This window comes from Sinocyclocheilus anshuiensis, unplaced genomic scaffold (genome assembly GCF_001515605.1).
Source record: "Sinocyclocheilus anshuiensis isolate Anshui unplaced genomic scaffold, SAMN03320099.WGS_v1.1 scaffold181, whole genome shotgun sequence".
NCBI classification, from domain to species: Eukaryota; Metazoa; Chordata; class Actinopteri; order Cypriniformes; family Cyprinidae; genus Sinocyclocheilus; species Sinocyclocheilus anshuiensis.
In genome coordinates, this window is record NW_015540898.1 from 82,850 (window position 1) to 96,819 (window position 13,970).

At 37.8% G+C, this 13,970-nt stretch overlaps 2 protein-coding genes across 5 annotated transcripts in view; both read left to right on the forward strand.

The window, feature by feature from the left end:
• Positions 1–3,010, forward strand: part of LOC107688967 (metal regulatory transcription factor 1-like) — a 34,273-nt gene extending 31,263 nt beyond the window's left edge. For 2 of the 3 annotated variants that reach the window (XM_016486816.1, XM_016486818.1), the window contains one exon: positions 1,157–1,861. In XM_016486816.1, coding sequence (XP_016342302.1) covers positions 1,157–1,575 — 419 coding nt within the window. In that variant the 3' untranslated portion in view covers positions 1,576–1,861. Of the gene's footprint in view, positions 1–1,156; positions 1,862–1,920 lie in introns of those variants that run through there. The other variant, XM_016486817.1, reaches the window with a different exon arrangement.
• A 3,735-nt stretch (positions 3,011–6,745) lies between these two features.
• Positions 6,746–12,696, forward strand: LOC107688968 (yrdC domain-containing protein, mitochondrial-like). 2 transcript variants are annotated; one of them, XR_001634287.1, is made up of 7 exons: positions 6,746–6,960; positions 7,622–7,817; positions 8,723–8,837; positions 9,868–9,987; positions 10,060–10,190; positions 11,249–11,372; positions 12,104–12,696. XR_001634287.1 is itself a non-coding variant. In XM_016486819.1 (6 exons), the coding sequence occupies exons 1-6, from the start codon at positions 6,804–6,806 to the stop codon at positions 11,316–11,318; spliced, it is 789 nt and encodes a 262-aa protein (XP_016342305.1). In that variant the 5' UTR covers positions 6,746–6,803; the 3' UTR covers positions 11,319–11,444. The 2 variants fall into 2 exon arrangements, 1 of the variants encoding a protein (XP_016342305.1); XM_016486819.1 differs by lacking the exon at positions 12,104–12,696 and having other exon boundaries at positions 11,249–11,444.
• Positions 12,697–13,970: the final 1,274 nt, after the last annotated feature.

Here is a 13,970-nt window from a genome sequence, read left to right on the forward strand (position 1 = left end):
ATACTGTACATTATTGTTTCTCCTCTATGCCCCGCCTTTCTGAAACGCGTCGATTTTTACAAAGCTTATCGGTCTGAAAAGCAAGGTGTACGCTGATTGGCCAGCTATCCAGTGCATTGTGATTGGCTGAATACCTCAAGCGTGCGACGGAAATGTTTCGCCCCTTGCCATACTGTGATGCTGTGTCCTGGCCGGCGTGGCAAGACATAACCAATAAAACCCATTATAAACGAGGCATTTGTTGCATCCAGTGGGGACATAATTACTGATTATAATGAATAAAGAATATCTCTTTGGTTTTGAGACTTTAGTCTTTGCAACTTTAGGGATCTTATCTATGCACGGACAGCTTGTAACACTCCAAAGAGAAAGGAAAACTTGAAATCGCATCATACGACCCCTTTAATATTCTCAATCTGGCAACCATACACCACCAAACCATATCTCTCTCAGTAAATAAGAAAATGCTGTCAATTTTCACCGTTTTTTTTTTTTTAGAAATGTTGATATATCAAATGATATATTAACAAACTCCTCTGTAAAAAGTATATAGATGGGGAAAAATGTCATGTTTGGTGTATATAAGTGCTGCTGAAGTAAGGATTTCTGACTAATTTTGAGAAGATGGCCTTTAAAGATAAGTGATCGAAATCTGCAGACACAGATAGATAAAGTGTAATAAAATATGTGTATTTTGGATGTTTTATTTCTGCTAGTCTGAAATGACACTTTGTGAAAAGCCAAATAGCCCAAAATCCTAAAATTGACCAGTTCATGAAAAAACTATGTTTTTACCTGCAGTGTCTTGCCTTAATAGAAACACTTTAAATAGGTGGAATTTTTGGTGCTATTATTTAAAATTCCACTGTTTAAACTTTTGAGAGAACCTGCTATTTTTACCTATTTTCTCAATTTAGAAAATGTGTTAATTTAAATGACAAATATAATAAATCAGGAAACTAGATGAGGGGAAATAAACCATACATACAGTATATGTTGTCATTCTCTTTATTTGTGCAATAATTCTGATCAAATGTAAAAAGAAAATAATCACTATTATATTTTTGAGCGAAATAACCAAAGATCAGTTTACCCATTATCATGCAGCCCTACCACAGAGAGCGTCTCTCACAGGTAGCTGTTATGGTTGTTTCAGGGAACGCAGTGCAGCACATCGGTCTGAGTCTGCCGGTCATCATCATAAAGCAGGAGGAGTCCTGCCAGTGTGAGTGTGCCTGCAGAGACTCCGCAAAAGACAAGAGCGCTGCCACCTCACTGGAGAAGTCAAAGAACACGTCGCCGCCTCCTGCTGCGCCTCCTCCAGCCCTCCCCGAAGAACCTCCATCCCTCCCCGAAGAACCTCCATCCTGCTGCCCATCCAAAGAGAACCCCGCTCAGCCCCAACAGGACAACCTGGCTGCTCCAGTGACCCCCAACACCCCCAGCGATGGCCTGGCCGGCATGGATGTCTCAGATCTGCTCAGTCCAGACACCACAGCCAAAATAGAGGCCCTGCTGATGGTGGCGGATGAGTTCTCCATGCCTGATGGAGGCGGCAGCAGCAGCGCCCCCTAGAGGCTCAGGCCTCACTCTTCATCTGTACTGTGTACAGATGGGTATCTCACATACACCTGTACCTCTGCTATAGGCACGCATCTCTCCCCAGGCCTGTGTGATCCTGATCCGAGTGTGTGGTTTTTGGTGCACTTTTAAGGGAGAGTAGCAGGCGGAGCAGTTTAGGGCACCAGGAAAAGTAGTTTAGTTGCTTCTCATAATGATTTGAGTGTCGGTAGTGTTTTAACCCCGCTGTTTTGCTAGATTATTTCAAAGATTATTTAAAGATCAGAATCCGATTATAGAGATTCACCATATCTGCAGAGACTCCGCAAAAGACAAGAGCGCTGCCACCTCACTGGAGAAGTCAAAGAACACGTCGCCGCCTCCTGCTGCGCCTCCTCCAGCCCTCCCCGAAGAACCTCCATCCCTCCCCGAAGAACCTCCATCCTGCTGCCCATCCAAAGAGAACCCCGCTCAGCCCCAACAGGACAACCTGGCTGCTCCAGTGACCCCCAACACCCCCAGCGATGGCCTGGCCGGCATGGATGTCTCAGATCTGCTCAGTCCAGACACCACAGCCAAAATAGAGGCCCTGCTGATGGTGGCGGATGAGTTCTCCATGCCTGATGGAGGCGGCAGCAGCAGCGCCCCCTAGAGGCTCAGGCCTCACTCTTCATCTGTACTGTGTACAGATGGGTATCTCACATACACCTGTACCTCTGCTATAGGCACGCATCTCTCCCCAGGCCTGTGTGATCCTGATCCGAGTGTGTGGTTTTTGGTGCACTTTTAAGGGAGAGTAGCAGGCGGAGCAGTTTAGGGCACCAGGAAAAGTAGTTTAGTTGCTTCTCATAATGATTTGAGTGTCGGTAGTGTTTTAACCCCGCTGTTTTGCTAGATTATTTCAAAGATTATTTAAAGATCAGAATCCGATTATAGAGATTCACCATATAAAACCAAACGAGTTTATGCCCGGCCACATGTTGTACTTGAGTTTAAACTTGAAACCCACTACACATTAGTTCACTGGTGTATCTGAGACTTCAAAAGCAAGGCCTTCATCACAGTTTATGGGTAATGAAGTTATCTAGGTAAAGTCCTGCACATTGAAACATTTAAGTATTTTATGTGTAATTTATTAGGAAGGCTGCAGTGCTCATAATAATAATAATGTGATTTTTGAGATATTTTATTTTATAGTTTGTCATTCTGGATAAACTGCAATGAACATTTACCTGCCTTTTAAATGTAATTTAGAGGTTTGTTTGGCTGCCTATAATTTAGTATTTAATTTTATATATGTTAATTTATTAAAATACTCAATTGTTGGATAAATGTAGCTCTCTTTCCCAACTTTTCACAAAATGTTCCTTTTCTGTTTCCCCAAACTAGGCAAACTCTGTCTTTAAGTGAATCTCACAAAACTGTCTTGAAAATTTCTGGGTCATATTTCCCACAATCCAAAAAATATATATAAAATGGGAATTTTTGCATAAAGAATATTAACCCTATTTAATTTTTTTTATTTTTTTATATTAGTGACAATTTCATACCCAATTTCCATTATAATAATGTAAAACAATAGAAAGTGTTTATATATATTATTTCAACTGAATTGAATTTAGACTGATTTTAATTTTTAAAAAAATTATATTGTCTAAGTATGTGTTAATATAAAGCCCCGCACATAACATGAGGGATATAATATATATATATATATGAATTAAGAATTCATTCCCACAACATGTTTATTTGTGGCCACAATTTAATAATTTGTTAACTCATTTTATTTAAATCGTGACCACTATTTACTAATTTATTCCCTTGTTTTAGTTAAAATGACGAAACAAATTATTACGTGGCCATGATTTATTAAATTAGTAAATTGTGGCAATGAATTAAGAATTTGTGGGAATTAGTTATTTCATGGCCGCAATATGATTTTTTATTTTTTTTTTCCCTGCATGTGATGTGTGGGGCTCCATATATCAATCAAATTCAAAAAATGTCCATGCAAAAAATGTTTTTTTTTTTCCTTTTGATTTTTGGAAGAAATATGATCACTCTTGAATACTCTGTGATGGAATCAAATGCTTTTGCCTTTGTGATGGGCATGTGGTTGGGTTTCCTTTCTTTTTTCTCATTGTTTGTTACAGATCTGTTTCCCTCCTCTCATCAGTGTCTCCCTGCACTTTTCCTTTCGCGAAACCCGTTTCTAAACCCGCGTGAATCTCTTGTGACCCGCTCAGGGATACAGAAAAACAAGCAGCGGTATATTCTGAGGTGTGTGTGTGTGTGTGTGTGTGTGTACATGTGTCTTTCTGTATTTATGGGTTCCTGACCATATAAGCAGACACAACTCATCAGACCTGTTGTTTTTAACCTGCTTGTAGTGCACTACCCAGCCACGGTTCAACGCCGCTCGTTTGCCCCTCATTTATATACCACTGCTGTATAGAGGTTCTAAAGAGATGACCGTCATGTAAATACATAGTACATTTGAAATAATAAATGTTTAAGCCTTTAGATTGTATTTGTATTTTTGTATAGAACTATGAGAAATCAGACTTTGGGTGTGAGATGAGATGAGACGTGACTCTGCACTGCCTTTACTGTCACCTGTGCGTCTCTTATGCAGTATGTAGTTCTCCGCAGATCCTTGTGTTTCAGACTCAAGTTGGACAAGAATTGCCTTAGAACTCATGATAGTTATTTCATTTCAGCATGGAGTAGACATGGAGAGTTTGAATCGGATAGATATTACTGAGCGAGCCTTTTCCTATCCAGTGCCAAATTAAACCGTGAACTGACAGTGAAGCTACATTACGCTGGTCGAATCTGTGTACGTCACTCAATCAGTAGCTTTATTTATCCACTACATATTCTTTTTAAATATCTATTAATGGGACCTGTGCAAACCTAGTACTAAGTGCAATCTGTTTGAACAACGCCATTTTTTCCTAATAAATGCACTTACTTTGGGGTCCAGCCAATATGATGAGCAACTGTACCGGAATAATAATAATGCACATGCTTTCTGACCTTGTTTGTTCACATTTTCGCATAGGACTCTAGTTTTGACAATTTACTAAAGTACATGAAAGATTAATTTTGATCGAAGCCAGTTATTATTCATCACCTAACAAAAATGGGTAACTATGCAATGTCATAGAGCATATAGAAAAACATCAAACCACGCCATCTGTACATGTTCATAAGTGGGGGAAGTCGTGGCCTAATGGTTAGAGCGTCGGACTCGTAACCCAAAGGTTGCGGGTTCGAGTCTCGTACCGGCAGGGATTGTAGGTGGGGGGAGTGAATGTACAGTGTTCTCTCCCACCTTCAATACCACGACTGAGGTGCCCTTGAGCAAGGCACCGAACCCCCAACTGCTCCCCGGGCGCCGCAGCATAAATGGCTGCCCACTGCTCCGGGTGTGTGTTCACGGTGTGTGTGTGTTCACTGCTGTGTGTGTGCACTTTGGATGGGTTAAATGCAGAGCACTAATTCCAAGTATGGGTCACCATACTTGGCCACATGTCACGTCACTTTCACTTAAAATATCATGTGTGAGCATTCAGTGGTGATATAGAGAAACAGCCGTGTCCTGTTGCGTTGAGTATTTCATGTTTAAAAGCCTTTGTTTTTTTCCTTACGTCTCGCCTATCAAAATGTTTGTGTTGTGTACAGTTATGTTTGATGTGACTTTGTATCTGGCCATTGCAATGTTATATATGTATATTTTTTTCCTAATGAAAATTATTGCTGCTTCAATGTAACTTTTTGTTCTTATTCGCCCCCACATGACATGAAAATCTTGCATTTGTTTTTATGTTGGAAAAATATTGGTGAAAGAACGATTTGTTTGTCCATCAAGTCCTGATTTTATTCTTGCTCGAGATCAGCTCTTGTTCATGTAAACCCGCAATGCTGTTTTTAATCATTCCACTTTTTCCAAGTGCTGCCATCATCGTTTTTACGTTTTCATTCACTCATGGGTCTTTTAAATGCATTAGCTTATGATTTGGTCAACAAACTAGCTTATTGAACAGTTGCTTTTTTTCCCATTGGTATTTATTCTGATTTTCTTGTGGTTCAGGCAGCATCAAGGACACTTGGTCAAGAGGAAAAGTTGGTCTGGCATGTTAGTTGAGTCAGAAGCTTGAGGTAAAGAGGAAACAAATGCTTCCATAAGAATTGCTTTTGATACCCAAAGTGTGAGGAAACTGTAAAGATCTGTATTTTTAAAGAATGTGTAATGTGAAATTTTTTCTCATATGCTTGTTTTGTATAAAGTATTATGCATTATGGCACAGTAATAACTTTTTGAATCAAAAAGCAATACAATACCAGTAAAATCCTGTCTGAGTGGTTACATTATTTCACAAAGTTACACGTTTCAGAAAGAAAGCGCTCCATCCCAACACTTTCACATCAAGCTTTTATTTTTATATAAACTTGTAGGGTCTCAAATACTGAAAGGAAACAACTCAGTCATCCAGTCCTCGAAGTGATGCATTTTCAAGTCCTCTTTCCTACCAAAATAAACACTTGAATGAGTAGCGCTGCAGCAAACCGCATTTTAAACACTATAAAACAACATTAAACACCTACAGCAACTATTTTCTGAATTTCCAGCAGGTCGTTTAGGATCATAGTGCTGAGCTCGATCTGCTCCTGTCTGTCAGAGATCTTGCCATCAAGAGCCTCCAGATGTCTCACAGAAGGGCACTGTTTGAGAAATGTATGTAATAGTGAATTAAAACAGTGATTTTCTCTCTCTATATATATATATATATATATATAGCAATTTACCTGATTTGCAGGAAGATCTTTTAACTGGGTGTTTGTATCTTCAGTGTTTTCTGAAGTATGGACATTTATGAGAAATACCAACCTATGAAATTATTATTTAAATGTATAAAACTATCTTACCTGTCACTGATGCCATTTTTAGTTTTTGGTTGTAATATGGTAAATCCGGCAGTGGTCTGTCTTAATTAGGCCTATATATTAAATAGTCATTAGTCCTAATTAATTACATCAGCAAGTTAATTATATTTATCGGCATTAACAAGATGCACCTGGATCATTTACACGGAATTTGTTGCTCCTGCACGACTAAAATACACATCTAAATTTACATATTTTTTTGTTATAACGGGACTTTTATTTTGAAGTGTTTTATTTTGAAGGGCTGTCAACGTGGCTTCCTGCTTTATGAAAGCGTGCTGTGTGAGCTGTTAATGGTCTTCTTCAGCTGTATTCGCTCGGCCGGTGTTCTGCATGCGTTTCGACACTCACTCGTACACCTAAACATGCCGCTTAGGAGCGCCAGCATGTGTGAAGAGCTGAAGACGAGAGTCCTGCGGCTATCAGCGCAGAGCTCCGGGGAGCAGCAGGGTAAGAGCCGTGCTTGTTCAGTCGATAAACCAACACTTTGATAAACTCTCTTCTTAAAATACACTCGCCACACCCTCGCTAGTTATGTCATTTGTCTCTAAAATGTCCGACGGCTGATATTTATCTTGAATATTCCTATTACAGTACTGTATTTCAAGTTGTATTATAAACGACTGGTGCTACATTAGAATGTGCATAACCCTGGACTGACGTTCTGTGGTGGGAATGAGTTTCAATTAAGTTACTTTTTGTCATAGTTTAACAAAAAGAGACAAAATATTTGTCATAACGTCATAGCTAGGAATGTATGTGTTGTATCAAAATACACATGTAACGTTATATACAATTATGAAAAAATGCAGTGGTTTTCATAATGATGGATCTGAAAATTCAAGTAACGCGCGTTACGTAATCAGATTACTTTTTTTCACGTAACGTTAACTAGTAAAGTAATGCGTTACTTTTTAATTTACAGGAGACTCTAGACAAACATTTGTGTGTCTTTGTTTGTTGCTGAAGTGTGTTGAAATGTCTTCTTCTGCATTCTACTGTACGTTCCTTTTAAAAGTAACTTTCCCCAACACTGTTAATAAGAAGGGGAATTGAAATCAGTATTTTGAAGAATATGCCTGTAGTTTGTTTGTGTCTGTTGTGAGCACAGAGTGGACCGAGATCCTGAGCGCCACAGTCAAGGCTCTGAAAGCGGGGCAGGTCGTGGCCGTTCCCACTGACACCATCTACGGTCTGGCCTGTGTGGCTCAACACTCTGCGGCCGTCAGGAGAGTTTATGATATCAAAGGACGGAATGGAGACAATCCTCTAGCCATCTGTGTCGGAGAAGTACAGGACATCTACAGGTTCAGATCAGTTTACTGAAATGCCTCTTCTTAAACACTACTGTTCAAAAGTTTGGGGTCAATAAGATATCTTTTTTTTTTGTAAGAAATTAATGCTTTTATTCAATAATGCATTAATTTAAAGTGATGGTAAGATATTTTATTATGTTACAAAAGATGTGTATTCAAATAAATGCTGTTCTTCTGAACTTTCCATTCATCAAAGAATCCTGAAAATGTAAGCGTTACCACAAAAATAACTGTTTTCAACACTGATAATAATCATAAGTGTTTCTTGAGCAGCAAATCAGCATACTAGAATGATTTCTGAAGATCATGTGACACTGAAGACTGGAGTAATGATGCTGAAAATTCAGCTTTGATCACAGCAATAAATTACAGTTTACAATATATTTACATAGAAAATGGTTTAAATTGTGCTAATATTTTTATCAAGCGACTTGCAACAAATAAAAAAGATGAAAGACCCAGACTTTTTGAATGGTTGTGTATTTTAATGAGCACTTTTTTTTTTTTTTTTTTTTAATTACCATCACCTACTCTGGACTTTGGAGGAAATGCTACTTCCAGGGAATGGACCGGGATATTGACAAACTCATTTCGAAGGGTAAGACCAGAATGGAAAGTTGATTTCAACGCAAAACACAGTACACAGAGCTCTAACGTTTGCTTAGCTCTGGTTAAGATGAGAACCGGTTCTGTTTTTTTTTTTTTTTTTTAAGTACCATGGTGTTGTTAAATGTCAATCAAAAAAAATATGCACCATGGTAATTTGACTTAACAACATTTTTGTAAGTGTAACTTCATATGGGCTCATGGAATATATGACAAAGTACCATGGTATAACCCTCTGATGCTGTCACAGTACTGTGTTTGTGTTGTAAGGCGGTTCTGAATGCTTTCAGATTCTGTAAGGTGTCTGTGAAGGAGGAGCTGCTCCGAGATCTGCTGCCTGGACCGGTTACACTAGTTCTGGAAAGATCCTCCACACTGAACGGAGACCTCAATCCTTTTACCAAGGTTGGCTTTAGTTATTCTCCATATACATGAATACGTTAGAACTTATGTACATCTTTATATGTACTTTATATTTGAAATTTGTTTTACTGCTGAATGTACTGATGAATTATGGTAAACTAAAATATACTTTAATGTCATTTCTGTTGAAACTTGTATGTCATGTATTGAAATTTTTGTAATTACACATTTTTAATGATGAAGTTGCAATTTAGTACATAATGTATTAACTGTAATATTAAAGAACACACTACAGTTAAATGTATTATCAAGTACTTTGTCTGTGCTTTAGTATGCTATCAACACATCAAAATAAGTGTACTTTTTTTGAAAGCACGGCAAAAGGTTATTAAAATAATGATTTAAAATGTACTTTAAGACTTTTAATTTGGCATTATTACATAATGCACTTTTTAAAAGTCTACTTAAAGGGTTAGTTCACCCAAAAATGAAAATTCTGTCATTAATTACTCACCCTCGTGTCGTTCCAAACCCGTAAGACCTTCGTTCATCTTCGCAACACAATTTAAGATATTTTTAATGAAATATGAGGGCTCTCTGACCCTCCCATAGACAGCAAGGTAACTACCACGTTCAAGGTCCAGAAAAGTATCAAGATGATCGACGAAGTAGTCCGTGTGACATCAGTGGTTCAACTGTAAAGTTACGAAGCTACGAGAATACTTTTTTGCGCAAAGAAAACAAACATAACGACGTTATTCCACATTTTTGTTCCGAAGATGAACGAAGGGCTTACGGGTTTGGAACGACACGAGGGTGAGTAATTAATGGGTGAACTAACCCTTTAAGTGTGTTAAGATACAGTCATGTGCACTTAAAATTGATATTATCTGCGAGAACTTTTTTTTTTATTATTATATACATTTAGGATTTGAAGTTCACTACAAGTGCTCATTCAGTACAGTTAAGCGCACTTCTTTTTCACAAGGGACCTTTAGTTAATGTAATGTGTGTAGATCTCAATACTGTCCTCTTTTGTTGACTGTATCATTTAATATTTTGTGTGCTGTAGCTCATAGGGGTTCGTGTTCCAGACCATCCGTTCATGAGGCGTCTCTGTCAGATGTGCGGCGAGCCGCTTGCTCTCACCAGTGCTAACGTCAGCACACAAACCAGCACAGTTGCTGCTAACGTAAGTACAGAACTACAGACCAATTCTTGATGGGCGTCAGCTTGTGTTTGACGTGCTGGTGGTTTTCTGCAGGAGTTTGAGGATCTGTGGCCCAGTCTGGCTGTTGTGGTGGACGGTGGACCGATTGGAGATAAAAGCCGGTTGGGATCAACAGTTGTGGATCTGTCTGTGTGTGGCAGATACCGTATAATCAGACCCGGATGGTGAGCAACTCTCAGAACCATATTTACACATTCATAAAAGACTTTTGAAAGCGTTTTGCATAGTTTATTTATTATTACACTTTTTATTAGATTTAATTAATTTTATTTATTTGTGTGTGTCCTGTCAGCCTGACAACATTGGCACAAAGTACGGCTGTTGGTCAGTTATTTGAGATGAACCAAATGGTTGATATACAGTCAAACCAAAGTTTATTCAGACACCTTCAACATTTCACACATTATCACAGTTTATTCGCTATAGTTTGTAATCAAATGTGACAAGAACTCCGAGTTAAACTGTGTCAGCACAAATTCATCTTGATAATGTCAGATAACACTTAAGCAAAACATGGTCAGGTCAAAGTGTCGGAATAATTTTGATTCTAAATTTTTATCAGTTTTACTGGTGGTCCACTGTATGAAGAATTTTTGGGTATAATATGTCACAGTTTACTTTATTTTGCTATCCTCACTTTACATAAATGAACTATAGCGTCCTGCACCCACTAGTAAAAAAAAATCAAAAATTATATCTGGTGTTGGAATAATTTTTGGTTTGACTATATGTATATTGGTCAAAGAAGAAAAGGGGTTTTCAGGAATCACAATTTTTTTTTTTTTACGTGTCCTATTTAATATTTTTTTTCTGCGCAGAAAATAATTACCAAAAATTATGCCTGTTTGTCAGCAAGAATTTTGTAATCATTTAAAATATAATATGAACACATTTTCTTGATATATTGTAATAAGTACAGGTCAGAATAAGTGTGGTGTTTTATTGTTGCATAAATATCTATTACGCTGAATGACAATGGAACATTATTGCACCCATATTTTGACATTTGCTTTTCACAAATGTGTTTGAAGCATTAAAGTAGACGCTTTACTTGCATTTAATTTGCTTTCTATGTATATAAGATCACTTTTGTAAGTTTAATTTGATGCGAACACCGAAATGTGACATCTTGTTTTTGACCCAAAACAGAGCTAGTCATGTAGTCAACCATCCTGGCACCTCCCCACTTCAAATAAAATGCCTCTTCTCTTCTCTCTTGCAGTGCTCTCTCTGCTACAGTTCAGGTACTTGAGGGCAAGTATGGACTGCTGGAGGATCCTGTCAATCAGTGAGATTAAAGCACAGCACAAACCCACTGTAGGTCAAAGCCAGCCCAGAGATCAGACACTAGGCGCATTTCCATTACCCTTCAAACTGCGCAAATTGAAATTGCGAATTGAAAATACGCCTAATGGAAACGCGTCAATTTCACAAAAACGCCCATATATCGCAAAAAAGTTTTTACGCTCGCATGAGGTGGTTTGTCAGGCAATGCGAAAAAGGAATCATTTGCAAAACTGCAATGGAAACGGCTTTTTCGCATTTACAGGTCACATGGCGTATGTAAAAAGTCATATGATCATTCTTCAATGTACTATAACCTCCAAGAAACACTTCATCAGTGGCCGCTCCGGTATAAGGGGCTTTCCCTACCATTAATGCTTAGACAATTTACACTGCACACGTCTGCGGTGCAGTGTGGCTCTGATACGGTCACTGAAACTGATTGCGGCCACTCAATGCTTGTGTTTGTTTTTATACAGTCTATGGTTTATTCCAGCCGCGCCACGCACGTTTCTGAAGCGGCTCTCTTTGCTGCTTCTGTAAAGATACGCGCATAAACCTCCTTTGAATAAATATAGTAAAAATCCCACCAAAATCCATTGCCATGACTTATCGCGAGAGGCAAAAGGTTACGTTTAAGTCTCATAATGTTGGTTAATGTAAACACCGTCATTTCGCAATACTTTTTTATCGACATTTATAAAATTAAACACCGTCATTTTGCAATACTTTTTTATCGACATTTATAAAATATCGCCAAAGTTTTGCTCAAATCTGTAATGGAAACGCGCCTACTGTTCTGAAGTGTGTGCGATTCTTAGTAATGGGTCTTGAGGGTCTGATTTTCTGCGGGGGGTTTCCCTCTTCTTTTTAGAGAATTGAGTTTGGTTGATCTGATCTGAATGTGCTTTTGAAATGATCATCTCAGGCCACAGACTCAATTTTCTAGGTTCTCAAGTTGAAGACGCACATTTTTCTTCTCACTCCTAGTCGGACGTTTAGTTCCTGAAGACTCATTTCATATATTACTGTTATGTAAAGTGGAGTAGTTCTTCTGTTGCCATGACCTCTACACCACTGAGATGCCATTGGGGATACACTGACTATTATGTTGGGAATATTATTGTGAATACTTGATTGCTTTGTTACAGTACATTAATAGTTTAGATTCAAGGGTTTTGTTTTGTTAATTGGGATTTTATTTATTGCAACTTTAAATTTCAAATTATTGTGCCAATATTTCAGGGATCACCTGCTCTCTGGCAGAGCATCGTTTGTCTTTTTATAAAATAAACAAAAATAAAAAACCTAAATCTGATGTCAATAACTTTAATATTGTACTGTTTAAATGCAGCCGTTACCCCAGAAACCCTGTAAACAAAGCAGCTGCACGATAAAAGCATTAGCTATTAATTGCAACATGAAAATTTGATACTGGCATATCCCTATTGAAGAGTATTTTTCATTTGTTATTTGAATTTGTCATTTTCCATTTCCAAACAGAACTTAAGGTTGACTGTATTTTCTTTTATTTTATTAGTCGACATTTCATGTGATTCATCTTTCCAACTTCCATTTATTGTTCTCTGTTCATTACATCAACTCTTTAACCATTTACAAAAAAAACAAAATTACAATAGTGAATAGAGAAAATCTAACAATTCTATATATGTGTGTTTTTGTGTTCTTTGCCTCCAACGGACTTTTCATCTTCTGATTGGCCCATTGATCTGGTTCAGTGTGTTGGACTAAATTTTAGGTACTTTGTGTAGCATTGAGTCAAGCCGGTGTTACAATAGGGTCAAGTAATGTCCCAATAAGATAGCATTCATTTATGACTTTAATAAATATATACTGAAAATGATGTCATTAGCCTACTGCATTCTGTTTCATAATGTAGCCTACTACAACTTAAGCACAAAGTAGGCTATATTTCGGTTGTCTGCGTTCCGCGGACGTCCGCGTATAACGGCGCAACCGCGAGAGGGATTTTGGACAGCTGTGCAGACGCGGAACGGAACGCCGAAAGTTAAGTATACCCGGGCCATTAGTTAAATAGCATTTAACGCTGTGATAATTCTTCTGTTTATTATGAACGTTTTCCTAAATGCATACATTGATGCCACGTTTTAGGTCTAACTGGGCATATTAAAGTTCAGGAAAAAAAATTACTTGAACAGAAGGGAAACATTATTATAAAAATCTGAAGAGTAATATTCATATAAAGTTGCATGATATTGCGATAAAATATATGCCAGTAATTTTTGCAGCGTTTTGTCATTTAACCAGCAGATGTCCCCAGAATCATTTTTAAGTAGGGAAGCATTTTCTGATCAGCTGGTTCAACAAAGTTTAGTTTTTCCCATCACTAAAATGAATACATCTGGTACACTGGCTAACACATACTGCAGAGTTATTGCACATGGTACAAAACATTTCATAGTGCTACACTGTAGTGATAAATTGAGTCTACAATTTGATCCTTTTTTTATATAAAAATAAGGATTAGCTCTCTCTCTCTCGCTCTCTCTCTCTCTCTCTATATATATATATATATATATAGTACAGCATTAGTAACATTTACTTGTAGCATTCTGAACACTTCAGACTATATAAATTTAATCAAATGTGGCCAAGTATGGTGACCCATACTCGGAATT

Excerpts from the sequence above, each read along its gene's own strand:
- LOC107688968 (XM_016486819.1), top strand. The coding sequence starts at position 6,804 with ATGGTCTTCTTCAGCTGTATTCGCTCGGCCGGTGTTCTGCATGCGTTT. Across the intron at positions 6,961-7,621 it reads GAGCTCCGGGGAGCAGCAGG|AGTGGACCGAGATCCTGAGC; the intron begins GTAAGAGCCGTG and ends TTGTGAGCACAG. Across the intron at positions 7,818-8,722 it reads GAAGTACAGGACATCTACAG|ATTCTGTAAGGTGTCTGTGA; the intron begins GTTCAGATCAGT and ends GAATGCTTTCAG.